The sequence below is a fragment of the Montipora foliosa genome, chromosome 5 (genome assembly GCF_036669935.1).
Source record: "Montipora foliosa isolate CH-2021 chromosome 5, ASM3666993v2, whole genome shotgun sequence".
In the NCBI taxonomy this organism is placed as follows: Eukaryota; Metazoa; Cnidaria; class Anthozoa; order Scleractinia; family Acroporidae; genus Montipora; species Montipora foliosa.
This window is the reverse complement of record NC_090873.1, coordinates 35,997,590-36,017,658: the sequence shown is the minus strand read 5'-3', so window position 1 is coordinate 36,017,658 and position 20,069 is coordinate 35,997,590. Positions and strand designations below refer to the sequence as shown.

Here is a 20,069-nt window from a genome sequence, read left to right as displayed (position 1 = left end):
ACACCTCCCTACCTGCGAGAAGGCTTGGCGCGTGTGGACCGTCTGGTTCTTCCCACATCCCCGTGTTTGTCGTCGCATCTATCCAACGCCGCCAACCGGCTAGCCGAGTTATTACTTCGTGCCTCTCCCGCAGGATCATCGTGCATCACTTCCGATGTGGTAGCAGAACAAAACGACCAGGTACCACCCTGCCCCGAACCTGCACGACGATCCACGCGTCTTGCACAACGGCCGCGATCACCAGCAGCAGAGCCAAAAGAGGATGAGATACCCGTTGTTGATGCCGCAAAAATAGTATTGCGGCGCGTGCGGGCGAATCGTCCTCGTTCTCAGGCGCGAGCGGAGGCAGACCGTGAATTACATCAAGCGGCCTGGGAGCGTGAACAGCGCATCCAAAACGCTATTCGGGAGGTAGTGGTTCGTCCAGGTCCGGATTTGGATCTGGCTCGCGCGGCCGCGCAATTTGAGCGTGAAGACGGTGTTGGATTTTGTGTGGCTGCTAAGTTCTTTGCAGACACATCTTGCTTCGAGGACATGTCCTTGCGGGAGCTCCTCGAGTTTTAATCTATAAAGTTGCTGGGTGCGTGTGTGGGGCACCAAGAAAAGACTGAGCAATGACATTAAGGAACTGAAAGGATTTCATCAACCTCGTTCCCAGGGTCCTCTCTCTTCCTTCTGACCGTGAGAGCCTGGGACTCTGCCACGTCATACCTCTTTCAATGAACTCACTCATTTTTTAGATTCAAATCCTAAATACTACGTATTGTCGGTCCTTCTGATACGAGATGTACAGCAGACTCATTGGCCCAAATAATCCTTTGTACCAAATTTTACGGCATTACATGCAGCTTAATTTGAGCTATTGTCGTTTCCATTTATGGGATCATATAGGTAATGAAAGCCAATTTTTCGGGATTTAACAATGGCGAACAGTGCTTAATCAGCAAGTAGCAAGTGACCAGCATGGTTGTTATTGGCATTATAGAGCCAGAAAAAAACGACATATATTGCCTTCTTAGCTCGCAATATGTAAATTTTTAACGCGAAAGATCATTGAAAAGTGCAACGTTTTGAAATCGTCCGTTTATAGAATTAAAAAAACGCCTTTTGAGGAAAGAGAGAAACACAGCAGAGGAAGTCCAAGTAAGCTGAGTATTCGGCAACAAGGATCATACGAAATTTAAATGCATATGCGTCTATGACAGGGCGTATTGACGCGATTGTATTTAAGACATCAAGGAGCATACCAAATACCAACTGTAAATCATATGTTTTGTGTCCTTGAGAGAAACTGAGAACTTTTTCAAGTTGTTCAGGCAGACATACTTGCGTTACATTGAATTCGTGTAACACAATTTAAACAATAACTAACATAATTGTCTCCATTTTTTTGTTTGCAATTTCACAACAGAATGAACTCAAAACGATGATTTAAGGCAGTTGGCACGATTAACAGAAGAAAATGTAGTCATTTCAACGGTTAACAACGAATAACACGCAAGTCTTGGAAAAACAATGACCATCTATTGTTTTTATTGCGTCTTCCCTGTTAACCGTTGGAACTCTCTGTTAACCGTTGTTTTATTGAATGTTTGGCGTTAAGTTGTCTTCGTAATGATCCTCTAACACAGACTACGGTTAAAAACGTATCCTAAGGTAAGAGTTGCAAAACACCTGGAACATGGCGGGATTTCCCGTTAATGTTCCTTCGGGCTTTGATACTTAAAATGAAGTGCTTTCCACCGCACAGTCAGATAAATAATACTTATTGCATTTGCAGCCTCTCTCTGTGGGGAGAAAGTTTCTTTGAATTCTCTTAAATGAAAATCATGCTCATAGCCTTGCAAGCAATCCATAACTAAGCGACTACAATAAGTGGAGTCGTCAACAACCTTCAGAACTGTCATACACGCAATCGTCTTCATTAGGCTAAAAAACGTTAAGGTACATTTTTGTCCCCAAAACCCACACGCAGCAGTCCAGTGACATTCAAACTACACCATTATAGAGACTCTCACGAGATCTACATATCAAACTGTCCATGGTCATTGAGACTCTTTGAATTTGATTATACTCATGAAAACATGAATTATACAATCTTGGACAAAACTCTCGGGAAAAATTCTAGCTTAAGCATCATTTGGCACGCACTCACAAAATATATTGGTCCTTCCCCCCTTCTCCCCATACCAATGTTGGTAATACCAATGTTGATAATGTTTTGCAAAATACTGTGCAAGCCTTTGGTCGCTTTTTAAAACAACATTGGAATAGGGGTAGGGGGGGAATTAGGAAGAATTGACTCTTTATCACACAGACAAATTAGGGCGTCACATTTTCCCAACGAGTTTTGTCCAAGATTGTAGCTTGCAACGTGGTCACCTTCAAAAGGATAGCCTGAAGATTTTTACACGGATTCAAATGTTCCTTTTCATGCAGGCAATTCTCATTTTCACCGTTATCACCTCCATTTGCGATAAAGTTCTCTTTCTTTGGATATGTAGCCTGCGTTGCTAGCGTTCCTCTTCGACGGAAGAGCTTCGAAACGTTTTTCCCGCAAACTGGCCGCGTGAAAGTTGGGGCAAGAGACTGAGGGAACGCTTGCAAGAACACCCCCTATTTTTGAAAAACCCGTTCGTCCACGAACGGGGGCTTCTGATTGGTGCGGCACAGTCACAATGATTGACAGGTGACAAATTTTAAAGCAAATATTACTTGTTAGTTTACAGCGTGACAAACACAGTGGTGGAAGATGTCGAAAGTTTTGAATCGTGTGTTGAAGCTGAGCGAATCGGGTCTGGGTTTTACATTGAAAAGGGAACAAGAACTGTCAATGCGCCATCTCTTTAACTGTATGGATGTAATGGCCGTTTCGCCAACAGGATTCGGAAAAAGCTTAATTGATTTTTCAGATGCTTGACATAATGTACGGAGTTCGTAATTCCGAAATAAAAGAAAGCGAAGAACAGGCTTCAAGAGTATCATCGTGATTTCTCCATCTCAAAGCATCATAAGCGATCGTTCCACAAGTATATGGGAATGACAGCCTGTGCATGTGATTTAAATGAAAATCTGGACTGCCTGGACGATATCCATCAAGGGAAATTCAATATTATTTACGCGTCAGCTGAAGCTGCTATGGACAATTAGGCGTTTCCATAATTCACCAAAAGCAAAAGATTCGTTATTTAAGAAAACGTCGGCAGCGCTGATTGTCGACGAAAAGTTTGGACTGGACTGAAGCAAGCTTATCATTCGCTGACAAAAGACTGAAAAGACACTTTATATGCACGGAGGATGAATTAATAAAATGCTTGCGAACTATCAGAATCCATATGTTTCAGAATCAAGGAAATAAACTGTATTCGTCAAATTCTCTGCTTACCTTGCCTAACGTAAGCTTGAGTCCCTATATCAAGGATTGAGACGAGACGAAGACAATTACGCAGCTCCCCTGTGTACAGTCATGCGATTTTTTAAAGCACTTTAATTGCTACTTCAATCTACGATTTCGTGACAATTTGACCAAAAACGTACGGTGGATTATCAAACTAGCGAGGAGGTTTTCCTGTAATTTCCAGGAGATTTAGTACGATTCATTTCGTCAACCACTCTGCACCAAAAAATAGCCAGAAAGTCGCGCTGAAATCATCGCTAGTTTTAAACTAAAACCCATTGAATGGTTTCGTGGTCAGCTTTGGTGGAGTTTTGCATTTAACGACCTTACTACCCATCGAACTCTGTACGATTTGCTAAATTTCGTAGTTTACGAGTGCTCGGATTGCTTACACGTTCTGAAAATTGGCAGTTGTTTTCGCAACTTCTATTTCAACCGCTCTGCGAATATCTGCTAGAATTTGTCCGTAAGTTTCTTTTGTTTTCGATGGTTTAAAAATTCTCGGAAGAAACAGTCGTACCCGGGTGAGAAGCTGCCGTTAAATGTTAAACCTTAAAATGCACACTGGCAACTTCTGCATTAATCGCTCGGTGTTTCCTCGGTGCCTCGGTTTGTTTTGACTGAAGTCAACAGATTTTTACATAGTTATCTGTTATTGGCTAATTTGTTAATAAGACGTCAATCAGCGTGTGTCAAGTCAACCATTAAAAGGTGGGCGTTTTTCCAAACTGGGGGGTCTTCTTGCAAGCGTTCCCTCAGTCTCTTGCCCCAACTTTCACGCGGCCAGTTTGCGGGAAAATCGTTTCGAAGCTCTTCCGTCGAAGAGGAGCGCTTGCTACGCAGGCTATGGATATGGGAAGGATCTCTGGAATGAGGACTGGTAATTTCTTTACCATACTTCTTTAACTGAGGAGTGAGTTCACTATGATTCAATCTATCTTCTGGGGTGTCCTGGTGGCAGCGTGCTACCCAAGTTGCTGTTTGTTGACTCCTGGTGATGGGAGGCTCAAAATCAATCTTATCATCGGTCTCATTTTGCAAACTTAGGGCACACGAGACTGCATCACCATCCTCTTCAACAAGAAGGGCGATTTCTCTAGCTTCCAACTGAGCTTTAAATACCATTTCCTTTGCTGTTTTCTGTTTTCGCATCTCAATGTCAATCTTTTTCTGTTCCATTTTAGCTTCATAATTTGCTAACTCAAGTGCCTGTTGGGCCTTAAGCCTTTTCAACTCTACACTTCTCTTCAGTTCCTTTAATCGGGAAGATTTTGAGGATCTAGAGATGCTTGAGCCAGTCGAAATTATCGGTGATAATTTAAGTTCTGCGCGAGATTTTGAACTCTAACTTATTTGACATGCAATACGCGAGGGGAGACAATCTTTCTTCGGCTGCTTTAACATATCGAGAATAGTCCTCGTAAACCTTAACATAGTTGGACTCAACCCGTCCATATTCTTGAACAGTCAACTCCTTACACAAGTAATTCTGGTACTGATTATTGTAGCGTTCCCATGCACGCTCAAGGTTCTTCACACTTTCACGAATCCCCTCAGCTTCCCGCCAATCGGAGATACATGTTTTCAACTGGCTTATGCATGTACTTACTCGTGACAAATAGCCGTTAAGCGAACGCCTTAATCTGTGAATTACTTCCGCTTCTACCTCTTCACGATTGTTCGAATTTGGCTACCTTGTTCTAACGGTAGCGGCTGTTTGTTTATCAACATCCTGGCAAGACTCAACGGTACGAGTCGCTGGCACTTCGGAAGACATTTCAACATTTTCCGCGTTGTCCTCCTCGCCTCCACACAACTCCATGTCGCTTTTTTCGCCTTCTTTGCTCTCCATATCGAATGAGATGTAGTCACTCCTGCAATTCTCTCAATCCCGGCTCCGTGTATATCGAAACTCGACAACAGTTTCACGTACACAGGTTCTACTGGTTTCTCTGCTTTTTATTTCGATCTCAGACGTTGTTGTTGTAGTAGTAGATTCGCTGCAACAGATACGAGTGTATCATGAAAGCTGTCAAAAATCGGTTTCAAAGACGAGTGCGCAAATTCTACAAAACTTACAAATGTTGACGAGTCCGGGTAGAAGTCAATCAAAGGCGACAGTGCATATTTTTCGTTCGATGGAAAGAATATTCAAACAACTTCAAACTAAACATGTCCGACTCTTCGAGCACATGGCATATGACCCAGAGGTATCATGGGAGATGACGTTTACTCGAGTTCCGGTCAGAAAGCAGTTGCGGTGACAGCAACTGTGGATATTGAAAACACCAACCCTCATAAATATTTAGGGAGAATCAACTAGTCGTCGCACCATTTAAAACAAACATCATGTGGTTTTCTCTACTAATTTCATATGTTGACGCAAGCAAAGCCTTCGAAATGTCGACCATGTTGATTCAAGTTTGACGTTTGAAGCTTTGGACACTCACGAAAATAAAATACAACATATATTTCAAACTATGTTATCCACGGTACAAACAAAACAATCATTCAACCAAGGTCACCCTGGGAATTCGCACATAGTTCCATTCAGGTCTTGTGTTCATCTTGTGTTCAATTCCCAGGGCAACAATGGTTGAATGATTGTTTTGTTTGTACCGTGGATAACTTAGTTTTATTTACATACTGTTCTACCAACAATGACGAGACTTGAGCGAAATATATTTGTTCAAACTTGAATCAATATGGTCAACATGTGGTTTTCTATATTTTGCAGTTTTATGTAGCTTTTTACTGGCCCAATTCCGCGAAGCATGCATGGTGGCTAGATTGAAGGAGTGATCCAGGCGGCCCAGGAAATAGAGGGAAGACAATGCTTATACTACATAGAACATAAGGAAATCCAAGAGAAATGAACAAAACGGATTGATTTGAGAATGCTAGGGAAATTCGGGTACATCAGAAAAAATAATACAAGCGTTTGCATTTATGGCACAAACAACTATTTTAAATTAACAGCCATGAAAAGTTTTCTGTATAGTCTTCCAATTCCGGGTCTTTCTTTTCACTTCAGCGATAAACTCTCTGGAGCAATTTTCAACTGTCAAGCTTTGTAGTGTACAAATTAAACTTTCAAGTTGTCCAACTTCTGCAGTGTCTTTGGCGGTCACTCTGAGATTTGCAAGTATCATTTCAAGACGGTTGATAGCATCATTTAGGCCATTAAAGAGTTGTAGATGGTTTATTGTCTTGACACATGGACGTAACACGTAACGCAAACGCGATAGCTCATCGTTCGGAGTCTCTCTAACGATATTCGCGATACCATACATTTGCTCTTCGATTTGCCGCACATCAGCTAAAGCTTCCTCATATTGATCTACGTTGAACTCTTTTTCTTCCCATTTTCCTGTTTTAGATGAATAATGATCGATTCGTACAAAACCTCTTTGGCTTGAACTTTGTTGAATACTCTCCATCTTTGAAGAAATTGTAAAGAAGAAAACTTTGACTTTCACTTCTAAGTTTTCCTTTATTTTTCTTTCATCTCTGTAAAGAAAATATCAAGATAATGATGTTTTTTTTTTTTTGCATCAGTAATTTCGACTGCAACAAAATTACCCAATAGGGACGTTATGTTGACTCAATGTGTTGCATGACCCATGCGATTAATTAGGTCTTTGGCACAAACTGAGGACGCTTTCCATCGATTTGACAGAACTGACCTGCCAGACGGGGCATTTGGAAGGACTAATTCTACAACGCCTTCAAATAAACACACTTCGAGGATGATATATAGTCCAGATGAATGCGAGGGATTATCATGCACGTGTTCCTTTAAATTGTTGCGTTTTCTTTGCAAACTGTCGGGTCTGGCCGGCCAGTTCTGACAAAAGGAAAGCGCCCTAAATTTTAACCCGGGTTTTGCATTTAAAGTCAACCATTGAGTTGCTATGGATATCGTATTTTCACGTGTTTGCCTTTGCATGGAATTGAAAAGCTGTGGCTCAGACAGAAGAGTAGAGCAATATTAATACGCCAAATATCCACTTGAAAAAAAAAAAAAAAAAACCAATGGGCACTAAGTAAAAAATCCTTTCCAAATGACGAGCTGCCCACAGTACTCCGTTTACATGGCAAAACTTGAGTTCAGTTATTTTTAAACTTTGTCGGATTGATTGTTTGTCACGTCAATATATCGAAATCAAAGAATAAGTAGGACTAGTAAGTAATCATAAATAATCGCTTTTGCTACCACTTTCAAAGTCCAGTTTGGCAAGAAAGCCTCGCACATAGAGAAACATCAGCGTACGTTTCCGTTCGAAAGCGCGTGACACTTCAAAAACCTCAGTGCTCACCTTTCGTGTGCCATTGACACGATTAAGACTTCTTCCATACCAATCTCTATACTGTCGACATAAAAACTCATCCCTTTGTCGGAACAAAGCACTGTCTCCTTACTGGGAGAGAGAAATCCTTTTCGTGCGAAAACTGAGGAAGACAGTGAAATGACTTCTTGTTTTCTCAAAGTTTCTTCACAGTGACCATATTTTGCCGAGGCTGAAGCTAGGCCCATTAAAACCGACACTTTGCCTTCAACTTCCAAACTTTGCAAATAGTCATTAACTTCGCTTTTACGATGACGTTCAGACGAAAAGGAATAAAGAGGTAAGTCAATGAATTTGTCGAACTTATCATCATCGCAGTACTGTTTTACGTCGCGCGAAGCCCACATCTCGGCTGTTACAGTCGTTTTGCATGGAAGGTTTCTTGGATCGGAGACCGTGGATCGCGGATCGCTGATCTAGGATCAAGGACCGGGGATCGTGGGCGAATAGTAATCATAATGACAATAATGATGATGACGATGATGATAAAGAGATCACACGAATCAGGAATGTCACATGATAGATATGGCAGTCCCATTGGACAGAAATATATCCGTCAAGCTCTAAGTATAAAGACTTAGAGCTTCAAACCGCCAGAGTCTGGACAGAGACGATATCAACTTGGGATCATTAAGAAGGGACTGGAGAAGTACGTTGACAGCATTATAGGCGTCAAAAGAGTCGAATATTTGATGCTTGTGCACCGATTCTCTGAAGTGCCTTTTCCTCAATCAAATACCACTTCAATTGTTTCCTTTTCCGTGTATACTCTTCAAGAACACTCAATAAGGACAATAAGTTTTAAGGCACTTACGATAAAGAGAAACAGAATTTCCGTATTTCGCTTTGTCGTTTGCATTTGAATCAAAGCAAGCAAAGAAAACAATACAAAATAAATTCTACTTCAGCTTTGATGAAACTCAATTAATGCACATTCCATTGTTATGAACAGGTCCTTACTTTCAATAAAGACCTGTTCCAGTCACTGATCACAATAATAACCTCCAACTTGACGGACCACATTCCTATAACAATGAAAATGAGCATTAATTTAAATCTGATAATGCCCTTTTTATGTAGAAAATTGAAGTGATCCGGGGCAACTTGTTCTTTCCTCATCAGTGCAAGGTTGTCGGGCGCTGCTTGGAACTAGTTGCAGGGCGCGCTTTGTTAGACTTAACCACCACAAAAATATTCATACTATTTCTTTATTGTTTTGTTTTTTGTTTTTTTCTCATGGGCCAATATGAGAAAAATTTCAAGAACAATGACGTGTATGGCAGGTCAGTTCCTATCTGTTTTTCAGAGACAACATTTTTTTTTTGTCTGCAGAGCAGTAACAAACAATAATTCCCGTGTATCAGTACACTAAGAAAACGTAACCGTAAACATATATTGAGACTACTTACAACCAGAAAATTTGTAAAATTGAATCGATAGTCAAGCAGTCGATTGGTCAATCTTCCCTTTCGGTAAGTACATGATGCGGCTTCCGCAATTGGCTGCATCGCACTTGTTGAAAAAAGGGAAGGACATTGCCAAGATGATTTCCTGTTGGCGCTAATTGATCAAAAAGCGGTATAGTTGTCGTGAAACCCGGCACGTACAGCATACGATATAGATTAAGCGACCACCTTGCAAGATTTTTTTTTTGATATTTTAGATGTTTCTTACTGCTTTCTCGACCGGCTTTTAATTGTAGCATGCTTAATTAACAGCGCTCAATGAGTGGACCACTTGAGGTCGTCACCTGATGCAATCTCTGGACGTGCTCCATAGTTTTTGCCAAAATCAGTAATTCCAAAATGAAGATTTCACAGACCTTGGACACGATGTTAAAATGCTGTGCAATGTTTAGAAATAACACCAGCTTTTTTTCTTATACGTAATTGATAAAAGGCGTGAAATTATATATTCTTTTTACATCGCGTAAAATGAAACCTGCCTAAACTGAACACTGCAAAGCATAGTTATATAACAGTCAAAAGAACAATATAATTGGAGCTATTCATCAATACAAAACCACAAGAATTTTAATAAGTTTTTCTGCCATTGTAATTTTTACAAGGAGTATAACTACATCTTATTGCACGAGCTGATCACCGAAACAATTCGAATTCTCACGTTGCTCTTAGCTTTTTCAGTATCAGGATAATAGTGAATCTACTCTATTAGGTTAATCTATTATCATGCCTTCAACCAAAGGTTGGATGGGTTTACTGCTCTCCTTCAATCGGACTTCAATTGTATCCTGTGTGTTTCTAACGAACCGTGCCCCAATGATTTAGCCACCTTGGGTCATCAATGTCTTGACTGATGTATATCACATTCCGAATAACCAATGGATGGAACACTGCGGAGGCTAAGAAATGAAATGTCATAAAGAGTCAGGCATACAAAAAAATATATCTTTTAACATTAAAATAGGAAAACTAAACAAACTTTTCACCGGAAACACCGGAATCAAGCTCATATTGAAGTTGGAAAGCATGCTCCCCTTAAGAATGCCGTCGCAAACAATAGGTAAAACGTCGATTGATCACATGATTGAGTGCGTGCCTAAGAGCATCACAACACAAGTTATCCATGCACTTTGTATCATCATTCAGTCGCCTCTGATGTTCCCACTGTGCTGTCGCTGTGAGGTAAGACAAGAATATGAATGTTTCACCCTGAGTTCTAGTCCCCTTGATAGTCGTAATTTAATTATGGTTCCCACGTGCAAGTTTCTTTTAGCCCTTCCCCATTGCATTCGTTTTAGTAGTGTTGAATCTCTGTTGTATCTATTTAATCTCTGATTAGTTTCCCTTTTAAATGTACGTATGTATACCATTAAGTTCTGCCTAAATACAATGAAAGTTGGCAACCCCCTCAAATTACAAATGATGGAATATTAGCGTAAGAGCGGATCATCGAGGAGACGTTAATTGCACTGCACACTTCTGTACCAACTGTCTTCAAAACAGTTCAATGAAATTAATTTGCATCAATTCTCTGAAGCTCCTTTTCCTCAATGAAATACCACTACAATTGTTCTCTTTCTTGTAACCTCTTCAAGAATTGCAGATTAACAGGGTGCGTTCGACATGCTTTTATCCCTTCACGAATTGCAGAGGAAAAGTATTGTTTTATGATTCATGGATAGGACCTCTGCTATCTTCTCTTTAATATCTTGCTCTGTAATTCTACAACCAAAGAACATACTGAATGCTATGAATGACTGTTCTAGGGAAAACAGAGGAATATTAAAACATAAGCCAATATGCTACTGTACACTCACCTAAGAAAACAGGAAACAGACAGCTAGGTAATAAAAACTCTAAGATGAGTACCTCCCAACTGAACACGTTTCATTGAAATTTTAGTTCGGCAAATCCTTAATGGACTTTGTAGGCGCATAATATGAATACATATTTCAATGAATTGACCGAATGTGTTTCTTGCATTCGCCTGGGCAGATTGTAAAAAATGGAAAAACAAAAACATACCTAATTCAACATAAATTGGCATAATGGCCGCCGAGCTACACACCTCGGTAGATTCAATTCGTGGCGCATTTCCGCCGAGCTGGATAACTCGGTGCGTTTATTTTGTGACCACGACTCCCGGCTTTATTCATTTGGTTCCATGTTACGTCAGTGAACTCTCTACTGCCGGAGTTCGTGTTTTCTTTGATTTCGCCAGAGGGCATGACAAAACGAAACAGTCGAGTACAAAACCCATAACTTGCTGTTTGAAATATTCACTAGGAGTTGCATACATTTCCCTAAGACTCTGGCGAAGCATATTTAAAACACATGACAGCTTATCTCGACGGCAAAACAAAAGTCGATTTAAAAGGCTTTCAAAATCCAAACCAAAGACCTGCCTTGAAAATTACCGAAGACTTTGCATGATTTTACAACTTTCTGTTTCGCTTCATCATCGGTGTCTTAAAACTTGTTATTGAGTGTTCTTAGTATACACGGGAAAGGAAACATGCAATTGTTGTGGTGTTTGATTGAAGAAAAGGGGATTCAGAAAACCGGTGCAAAAGCATCAACTAGTCGACTCTTTCGATGGCTGTTTGAAAGTCTTTCGGTGTTTTGCGTCTCTCAATGTCTTTGTGGACTTCGTACACGCGACTTAGTTTTACAGCCTATGACATAAAACTGAAAATTGCCAGTTTTTTATTTTTATTTTTAAGAAACGTCTATATTTCCTAACTTTGAACAAGATTTCTTGTCCCGTGCAACTCAGTCATTTGGCCAAAGGGGACACGCACCAAATTATTGCCCAATGAAGTTCATAGAGTGGTACCTGTAATGCGCCGATCAACTCGAAAGTAGGTATAGGCAAATACCCAGGGTGATTTTGAAAAAAAAAAATTCCTGCAAGCGCTTGTTGGAAGAAAAAAATTGCATCCAGCACAAATGAAATAGAAAAAAAGTCTTGCACTGCTGCAAAGCTATTTCATCATTCCCAGGGGGCCTTACCAAATCCCAGCAAAACTGCATCCATTCCGGATAATGTGAAAGCCAGCCAGTCACTCTGTTTAGCCTATTAAAATAACACATTCATTAGCCTAAATAACCCTCTGGTTAGCCTACAGTTAGCTTAGGTAGCTTGCAGTTTGCCCTTGTAATGCGATAAGGGATTTCTTGCTTGCTCGGTTGACGGTTAGCCTAAATTACACATTGGCCAGCCTAGTTAGCACTGCAGTTAGCCTACAGTTCCTTAGGTAGCTTGCGGTTATTGGGATCAGGGATTTCTGGCTCGCACTGTATCCAAACTCGTTAGCTTATCACAAGCAGTAATGGAGGCAAATTTTTCTATTTGAAGCATCAAGTTTTATTAGACAAAGAAAAATAATTTGTTCCTTTTTAATCTTTTAAACTGAAGCATTTTCATGTAATTACTTTCTAGTGAATACTGTTATTAGGTAATATTAAATGATTCTAAAGAATGACATTCCGAAAACATGTAGCTATACAAGAATGATTTTGTATAGCTTACAACATTTTAAGGCTTGCAGCTCCATATTAGAACTATTACTGCAATAACCACAATGTAAATGTAAATACATTCTGTAAATGTAAACACGACACTTTTTTGAGGAAAAAAAAAACCTGCAGAGAAATGAGGAGAGAAAAAAAAATACCTTGCGGAGCATTTAGGAGGGAAAAAAAATATCCTGCCCACCAAGGTTGCTACATTAAAAAAAAATGTTGACCAGAAATCAACCACCCCCGCCCCCTTCAAGAGTTAAATGGTCGGTCCCTTAGCGAGCGAATGGAAAAGGAAAAAAGCCATTTCAGAGACAATAGCTAGCGAATAGAAATCACGCTAAAAAAGCCATCAAAAAACGTCGTCAGTGCAAGGTCAAAGAAGAGTTTTACTGATGTACTTTATTCCACTTTATCTCTGAAAACGAGATCATTCACATTTTGATGTATTTCATTGAAACACGCCAGGTTGGCTTGGAACAAGAATCGGCAAAATACGGCAATGCAACCAAGAATGGACGAACTTCACACAAGATCTGCTCCAACACTTAAATAACGTTTAGGTGCTTTAAACAAACTTCTGAAAACACAAGCTAATAAAATTTCCCCCTAATTTTACGAGAACTCATTGCAATTACGTGTTGATAACATAAGGGCAAAGTTTTCCTCTCACTGTTAAGGCAAAATGAAAACCAGTTGGGCAAACGAATTAAAAAAGCATTTCTTCACTCGCATTTTAGAGTGAAACAAACAAGCAAATCAACTTTTTCTTTAAGTCCAAAAGAGTACAGGTAATTGTTATTTAATTCCAGTTGACAATAAAAATTCGATTTTCATTTCTGAACAACGCAAAAGACCGATTAAACGACTTTTTGAAAATAACAAACGGTTTTAGTACCGAAGGAAAGAATTTGTGGAGTAACTTCATCCACTAAGTATGAGCTATTACAGGTATTCTCTTTTGTCGTTGTCGTTCTCTTTCGCTCTCCTTTCGTTTCTGTTCTAGAAATAGGTTCTCCAGGCATCATGTAACCCTATCAGAACTTCTAAAGATATGCCAAAAATTGGAATACAGAGAGAAAAGCAGCTCTAAGCAAATTAAAAATAAACACTCAGCTTTAAGTTTATATCCCTCCGATGCTTGACTTGAATAACTGCGTAGCCGCCAGTGTGGACCACAGCTATCATATGTCAAACTGGATTAAAACCAGTGAAAAATGCAGAAAGAGAACATTTTTCAAACCGTTTTCCACCTTACAGTAAGGGGACCAGTTCTCGGCCACTTTTTGTTCAACGTTTACTTTTTGCACCACAAATGAATCTGAATAAAAAGCAATTGCTTCCAAAGGTAGCTTGATTCCTTGCCTTTCGTCCTGTCGAGTTTTGAGTTTACAGCTACTATATACTGTAAGGAAGTCGAGGTGACACAAAGGTAGGTGAATTTGGTTTCCACGAAAAGGTGTTTGTTTACGGCTACTTGAATTACAGGCGTCAAAAGAGTCGAATAGTTGATGGTTTTGCACCGATTCTCTGAAGTGCCTTTTCCTCAATCAAATACCACTTCAATTGTTTCCTTTTCCGTGTATACTCCTCAAGAACACTCAATAAGGACAATAAGTTTTAAGGCACTTACGATAAAGCGAAACAGAATTTCTGTATTTCGCTTTGTCGTTTGCATTTGAATCAAAGCAAGCAAAGAAAACAATACAAAATAAGTTCTACTTCAGCTTTGATGAAACTCAATTAATGCACATTCCATTGTTATGAACAGGTCCTTATTTTCAATAAAGACCTGTTCCAGTCACTGATCACAATAATAACCTCCAACTTGACGGACCACATTCCTATAACAATGAAAATGAGCATTAATTTAAATCTGATAATGCCCTTTTTATGTAGAAAATTGAAGTGATCCGGGGCAACTTGTTCTTTCCTCATCAGTGCAAGGTTGTCGGGCGCTGCTTGGAACTAGTTGCAGGGCGCTTTGTTAGACTTAACCACCACAAAAATATTCATACTATTTCTTTGTTGTTTTGTTTTTCCTTTTTTCTCATGGGCCAATATGAGTCAATTTCAAAAACAATGACGTGTATGGCAGGTCAGTTCCTGTCTGTTTTTCAGAGACAACATTTTTTTTTTGTCTGCAGAGCAGTAACAAACAATAATTCCCGTGTATCAGTACACTAAGAAAACGTAACCGTAAACATATATTGAGACTACTTACAACCAGAAAATTTGTAAAATTGAATCGATAGTCAAGCAGTCGATTGGTCAATCTTCCCTTTCGGTAAGTACATGATGCGGCTTCCGCAATTGGCTGCATCGCACTTGTTGAAAAAAAGGGAAGGACATTGCCAAGATGATTTCCTGTTGGCGCTAATTGATCAAAAAGCGGTATAGTTGTCGTGAAACCCGGCATGTACAGGATACGATATAGATTAAGCGACCACCTTGCAAGATTTTTTTTTTGATATTTTAGATGTTTCTTACTGCTTTCTCGACCGGCCTTTAATTGTAGCATGCTTAATTAACAGCGCTCAATGAGTGGACCACTTGAGGTCGTCACCTGATGCAATCTCTGGACGTGCTCCATAGTTTTTGCCAAAATCAGTAATTCCGAAATGAAGATTTCACAGACCTTGGACACGATGTTAAAATGCTGTGCAATGTTTAGAAATAACACCAGCTTTTTTCCTTATACGTATTTGATAAAAAGCGTGAAATTATATATTTTTCTTTACATCGCGTAAAATGAATCCTGCCTGAACTGAACACCGCAAAGCATAGTTATATAACAGTCAAAAGAACAATATAATTGGAGCTATTCATCAATACAAAACCACAAGAATTTTAATAAGTTTTTCTGCCATTGTGATTTTTAGAAGGATTATAACTACATCTTATTGCACGAGCTGATCACCGAAACAATTCGAATTCTCACGTTGCTCTTAGCTTTTTCAGTATCAGGATAATAGTGAATCTACTCTATTGGGTTAATCTATTATCATGCCTTCAACCAAAGGTTGGATGGGTTTACTGCTCTCCTTCAATCGGACTTCAATTGTATCCTGTGTGTTGCTAACGAACCGTGCCCCAATGATTTAGCCACCTTGGGTCATCAATGTCTTGACTGATGCATATCACATTTCGAATAACCAATGCGGGATGGAACAATGCGGAGGCTAAGAAATGAAATGTCGTAAAGAGTCAGACATACAAAAAAATATTTTTTTTAACATTAAAATAGGAAAACTAAACAATCTTTTTACCGGAAACACCGGAATCAAGCTCATATTGAAGTTGGAAAGCATGCTCCCCTTGGGAATGCCGTCGCAAACAATAGGTAAAACGTCGATTGATCACATGATTGAGTGCGTGCCTACGAGCATCACAACACAAGTTATCCATGCACTTTGTATCTTCATTCAGTCTCCTCTGATGTTTCCACTGTGCTGTTGCTGTGAGGTAAGACAATGATATGATATTTCACACTGAGTTCTAGTCCCCTTGATAGTCGTAATTTAATTATGGTTCCCACGTGCAAGTGTTTTTTAGCCCTTCCACATTGCATTCGTTTTAGTAGTGTTGAACATCTGTTGTATCTATTTAATCTCTGATTAGTTTCCCTTTTAAATGTACGTATGTATACCATTAAGTTCTGCCTAAATACAATGAAAGTTGGCAACCCCCTCAAATTACAAATGATGGAATATTAGCGTAAGAGTGGATCATCGAGGAGACGTTAATTGCACTGCACACTTCTGTACCAACTGACCGATGCGATAAAGATTTTCAATGTTGGCAGTTCTTTATTCAATGTCTTCAAAACAGTTCAATGAAATTAATTTGCATCGATTCTCTGAAGCTCCTTTTCCTCAATGAAATACCACTGCAATTGTTCTCTTTCTTGTAACCTCTTTAAGAATTGCAGATTAACAGGGTGCGTTCGACATGCTTTTAGCCCTTCACGAATTGTAGAGGAAAAGTATTGTTTTATGATTCATGGATAGGACCACTGCTACCTTCACTTTAATATCTTGCTCTATAATTCTACAACCAAAGAACATACTGAATGCTATGAATGACTGTTCTAGGGAGAACAGAGGAATATTAAAACATAAGCCAATATGCTACTGTACACTCACCTAAGAAAACAGGAAACAGACAGCCAGGTAATAAAAACTCTAAGATGAGTACCTCCCAACTGAACACGTTTCATTGAAATCTCAGTTCAGCAAATCCTTAATGGACTGTGTAGGCGCATAATATGAATACATATTTCAATGAATTGACCGAATGTGTTTCTTGCATTCGCCTGGGCAGATTGTAAAAAATACAAAAGCAAAAACATACCTAATTCAACATAATTAAAATGGCATACTGGCCGCCGAGCTACACACCTCGGTAGATTCAATTCGTGGCGCATTTCCGCCGAGCTGGATAACTCGGTGCGTTTATTTTGTGACCACGACTCCCGGCTTTATTCATTTGGTTCCATGTTTCGTCAGTGAACTCTCTACTGCCGGAGTTCGTGTTTTCTTTGATTTCGCCAGAGGGCATAACAAAACGAAACAGTTGAGTACAAAACCCATAACTTGCTGTTTGAAATATTCACTAGGAGTTGCATACATTTCCCTAAGACTCTGCTGAAGCATATTTAAAACACATGACAGCTCTTCTCGACGGCAAAACAAAAGTCGATTTAAAAGGCTTTCAAAATCCAAACCAAAGACCTGCCTCGGAAATTACCGAAGACTTTGCATGATTTCACAACTTTCACCATTTGCAAACAGAACGTGAAAGGGAGTCTCAACATGAAAGTAAGTCAAATGTATGGCGAACTTTGTGCGGCACGCATTTCTGCTGTACTCTGCATAACAACAACTTAAAATCACCAGTTTCCCCTGCATAAGAATAACTCAACGATTCAGACAACTATATTCTGGTTAAATAGGAAGCTGACTGCTGGCATCCGATTAGAAGCGATGCAACCCGATGTGCTCTCGCTGCCAATGCCATGACGCCAGTTCCAACGGTTTATTGCGATACTGCCACAAAATAAGATGCCTGATCTCGATAAAAATACCTCTACTACCCGCCAGAAGAAAAAATCCTCTTTCTAGGGGAAGCCTGGTCCCTCCCGCTTGCAGATTCGGGCGTGAACAAACCTTGAAGGAGTAAGCTGGCTTTAAATGTAATGTCAAAACTATTGAGGCAAGCTAAATTCGCAGCTAATACACCTAATAAAACGTCGAGGGATAGAATGAGTGGTCCGCCTGTCAAAAATCCGTTAAACATGTACTGACGTAATTACAACTTCAGCAACCTCTAACATCTACGTTATCAATGAATAATACTCAAACAGCATAGTATGAATAGTTTTCTGGTGGTTAAGTCTAACAAAGCGTGCCCTGCAGGCAGTTCCAAGCAGTGCCTGATAGCCTTACACTGATGAGGAAAGAACCAGTTTTCCCGGATCACTTCAAATTTATACACCCTATTATACACGTCGCTTTAAAGATTACCTTGGCCTTCTGAGGACATCGCGTGAGCTTCAAGGCCTTAATTCTTAAAAAGAGGCATTATCAGATTTAAAATAGTGCACATTTTCATTGCTATAGCAATTTGGTCCGTCAAGTTAGAGGTTATTTTTGTGATCAGTGACTGGAACAGGAGGTTATTATTGAAAATAAGGACCAGTTCATAACAATGGAAGGTGCATTATTTGACTTTCATCAAAGCTGAAGTAGAATTTATTTTGCATTGTTTCTTTTGCTTGCTTTGATTCAAATGCAAACGACAAAGCGAAATGCGGAAATTCTGTTTCGCTTCATCATCAGTGTCTTAAAACTTGTTATTGAGTGTTCTTAGTATACACGGGAAAGGAAACATGCAATTGTTGTGGCGTTTGATTGAGGAAAAGGGGATTCAGAAAATCGGTGCAAAAGCATCAACTAGTCGACTGTTTCGATGGCTGTTTGAAAGTCTTTCGGTGTTTTGCGTCTCCCAATGTCTTTGTGGTCTTCGTACACGCGACTTAGTTTTACAGCCTATGACATAAAACTGATAATTGCCTGGCTTTTTTTTTTTTTTTAAGAAACGTCTATATTTCCTAACTTTGAACAAGATTTCTTGTCCCGTGCAACTCAGTCATTTGGCTAAAGGGGACACGCACCAAATTACTGCCCAATGAAGTTCATAGAGTGGTACCTGTAATGCGCCGATCAACTCGAAACTAGGTACAGCAAATACCCAGGGTGATTTTGAAAAAAAAAATTTCTGCAAGCGCTTGTTGGAAGAAAAAAATTGCATCCAGCACAAATGAAATCGAAAAAAAGTCTTGCACTGCTGCAAAGCTATTTCATCATTCCCGGGGGGCCTTACCAAATCCCAGCAAAACTGCATCCATTCCGGATAATGTGAAAGCCAGCCAGCCACTCTGGTTAGCCTATTAAAATAACACATTGATTGGCCTAAATAACCCTCTGGTTAGCCTACAGTTAGCTTAGGTAGCTTGCAGTTTGCCCTTGTAATGGGATAAGGGATTTCTTGCTTGCTCGGTTCACGATAAGCCTAAATTACACATTGGCCAGCCTAGTTAGCACAGCAGTTAGCCTACAGTTCCTTAGGTAGCTTGCGGTTATTGGGATCAGGGATTTCTGGCTCGCTGGCTCGCACTGTATCCAAACTCGTTAGCTTATCACAAGCAGTAATGGAGATAAATTTTTCTATTTGAAGTATCAAGTTTTATTAGACAAAGAAAAATAATTTGTTCCTTTTTAATCTTTTAAACTGAAGCATTTTCATGTAATTACTTTCTATTGAGTATTGTTATTAGGTAATATTAAATGATTCTAAAGAATGACATTCCGAAAACATGTAGCTATACAAGAATGATTTTGTATAGCTTACAACATTTTAAGGCTTTGCAGCTCCAGAACTATTACTGCAATAACCACAATGTAAATGTAAACACGACACTTTTTTGAGGAAAAAAAATCCTGCAGAGAAATGAGGAGAGAAAAAAAATATCTTGCGGAGCATTTAGGAGAAAAAAAAAATATCCTGCCCACCAAGGTTGCTATATAAAAAAAAAATGCTGACCAGAAATCAACCAGCCCTGCCCCCTTAAAGAGTTAAATGGTCGTTCCCTTAGCGAGCGAATGGAAAAGGAAAAAAGCCATTTCAGAGTCAATAGCTAGCGAATAGGAATCACGCTAAAATTAGAAGCCATCAAAAAACGTCGTCAGTGCAAGGTCAAAGAAGAGTTTTACTGATGTACTTTATTCCACTTTATCTCTGAAAACGAGATCATTCACATTTTGATGTATTTCATTG

At 39.5% G+C, this 20,069-nt stretch overlaps 2 protein-coding genes across 4 annotated transcripts in view; one reads left to right on the top strand and one right to left on the bottom strand.

Annotated features, from left to right (window-relative positions):
• Window positions 1–1,402: 1,402 nt before the first annotated feature.
• On the bottom strand, window positions 1,403–8,265 carry LOC138003158 (uncharacterized). 2 transcript variants are annotated; one of them, XR_011123430.1, is made up of 3 exons: window positions 7,717–8,265; window positions 5,477–6,907; window positions 1,403–5,397 (listed from the first exon to the last, which is right to left on the bottom strand). XR_011123430.1 is itself a non-coding variant. In XM_068849121.1 (2 exons), exons 1-2 carry the CDS (start codon window positions 8,091–8,093, stop codon window positions 6,370–6,372), a joined length of 915 nt encoding a protein of 304 aa, XP_068705222.1. In that variant the 5' UTR covers window positions 8,094–8,265; the 3' UTR covers window positions 1,403–6,369. The 2 variants fall into 2 exon arrangements, 1 of the variants encoding a protein (XP_068705222.1); XM_068849121.1 differs by having other exon boundaries at window positions 1,403–6,907.
• Window positions 8,266–10,282: 2,017 nt separating this feature from the next.
• The window catches only part of LOC138004080 (uncharacterized), a 54,773-nt gene continuing 44,986 nt past the window's right edge, over window positions 10,283–20,069 (top strand). The window contains exon 1 of one of the 2 annotated variants that reach the window (XM_068850476.1): window positions 10,283–10,391. The gene's annotated coding sequence lies outside the window, so the exon portion shown is untranslated. Of the gene's footprint in view, window positions 10,392–16,021; window positions 16,197–20,069 lie in introns of those variants that run through there. The other variant, XM_068850477.1, reaches the window with a different exon arrangement.

Excerpts from the sequence above, each read along its gene's own strand:
- LOC138003158 (XM_068849121.1), bottom strand. The coding sequence starts at position 8,093 with ATGTGGGCTTCGCGCGACGTAAAACAGTACTGCGATGATGATAAGTTC. Across the intron at positions 6,908-7,716 it reads GTGTCAATGGCACACGAAAG|AGATGAAAGAAAAATAAAGG; the intron begins GTGAGCACTGAG and ends TTTTCTTTACAG.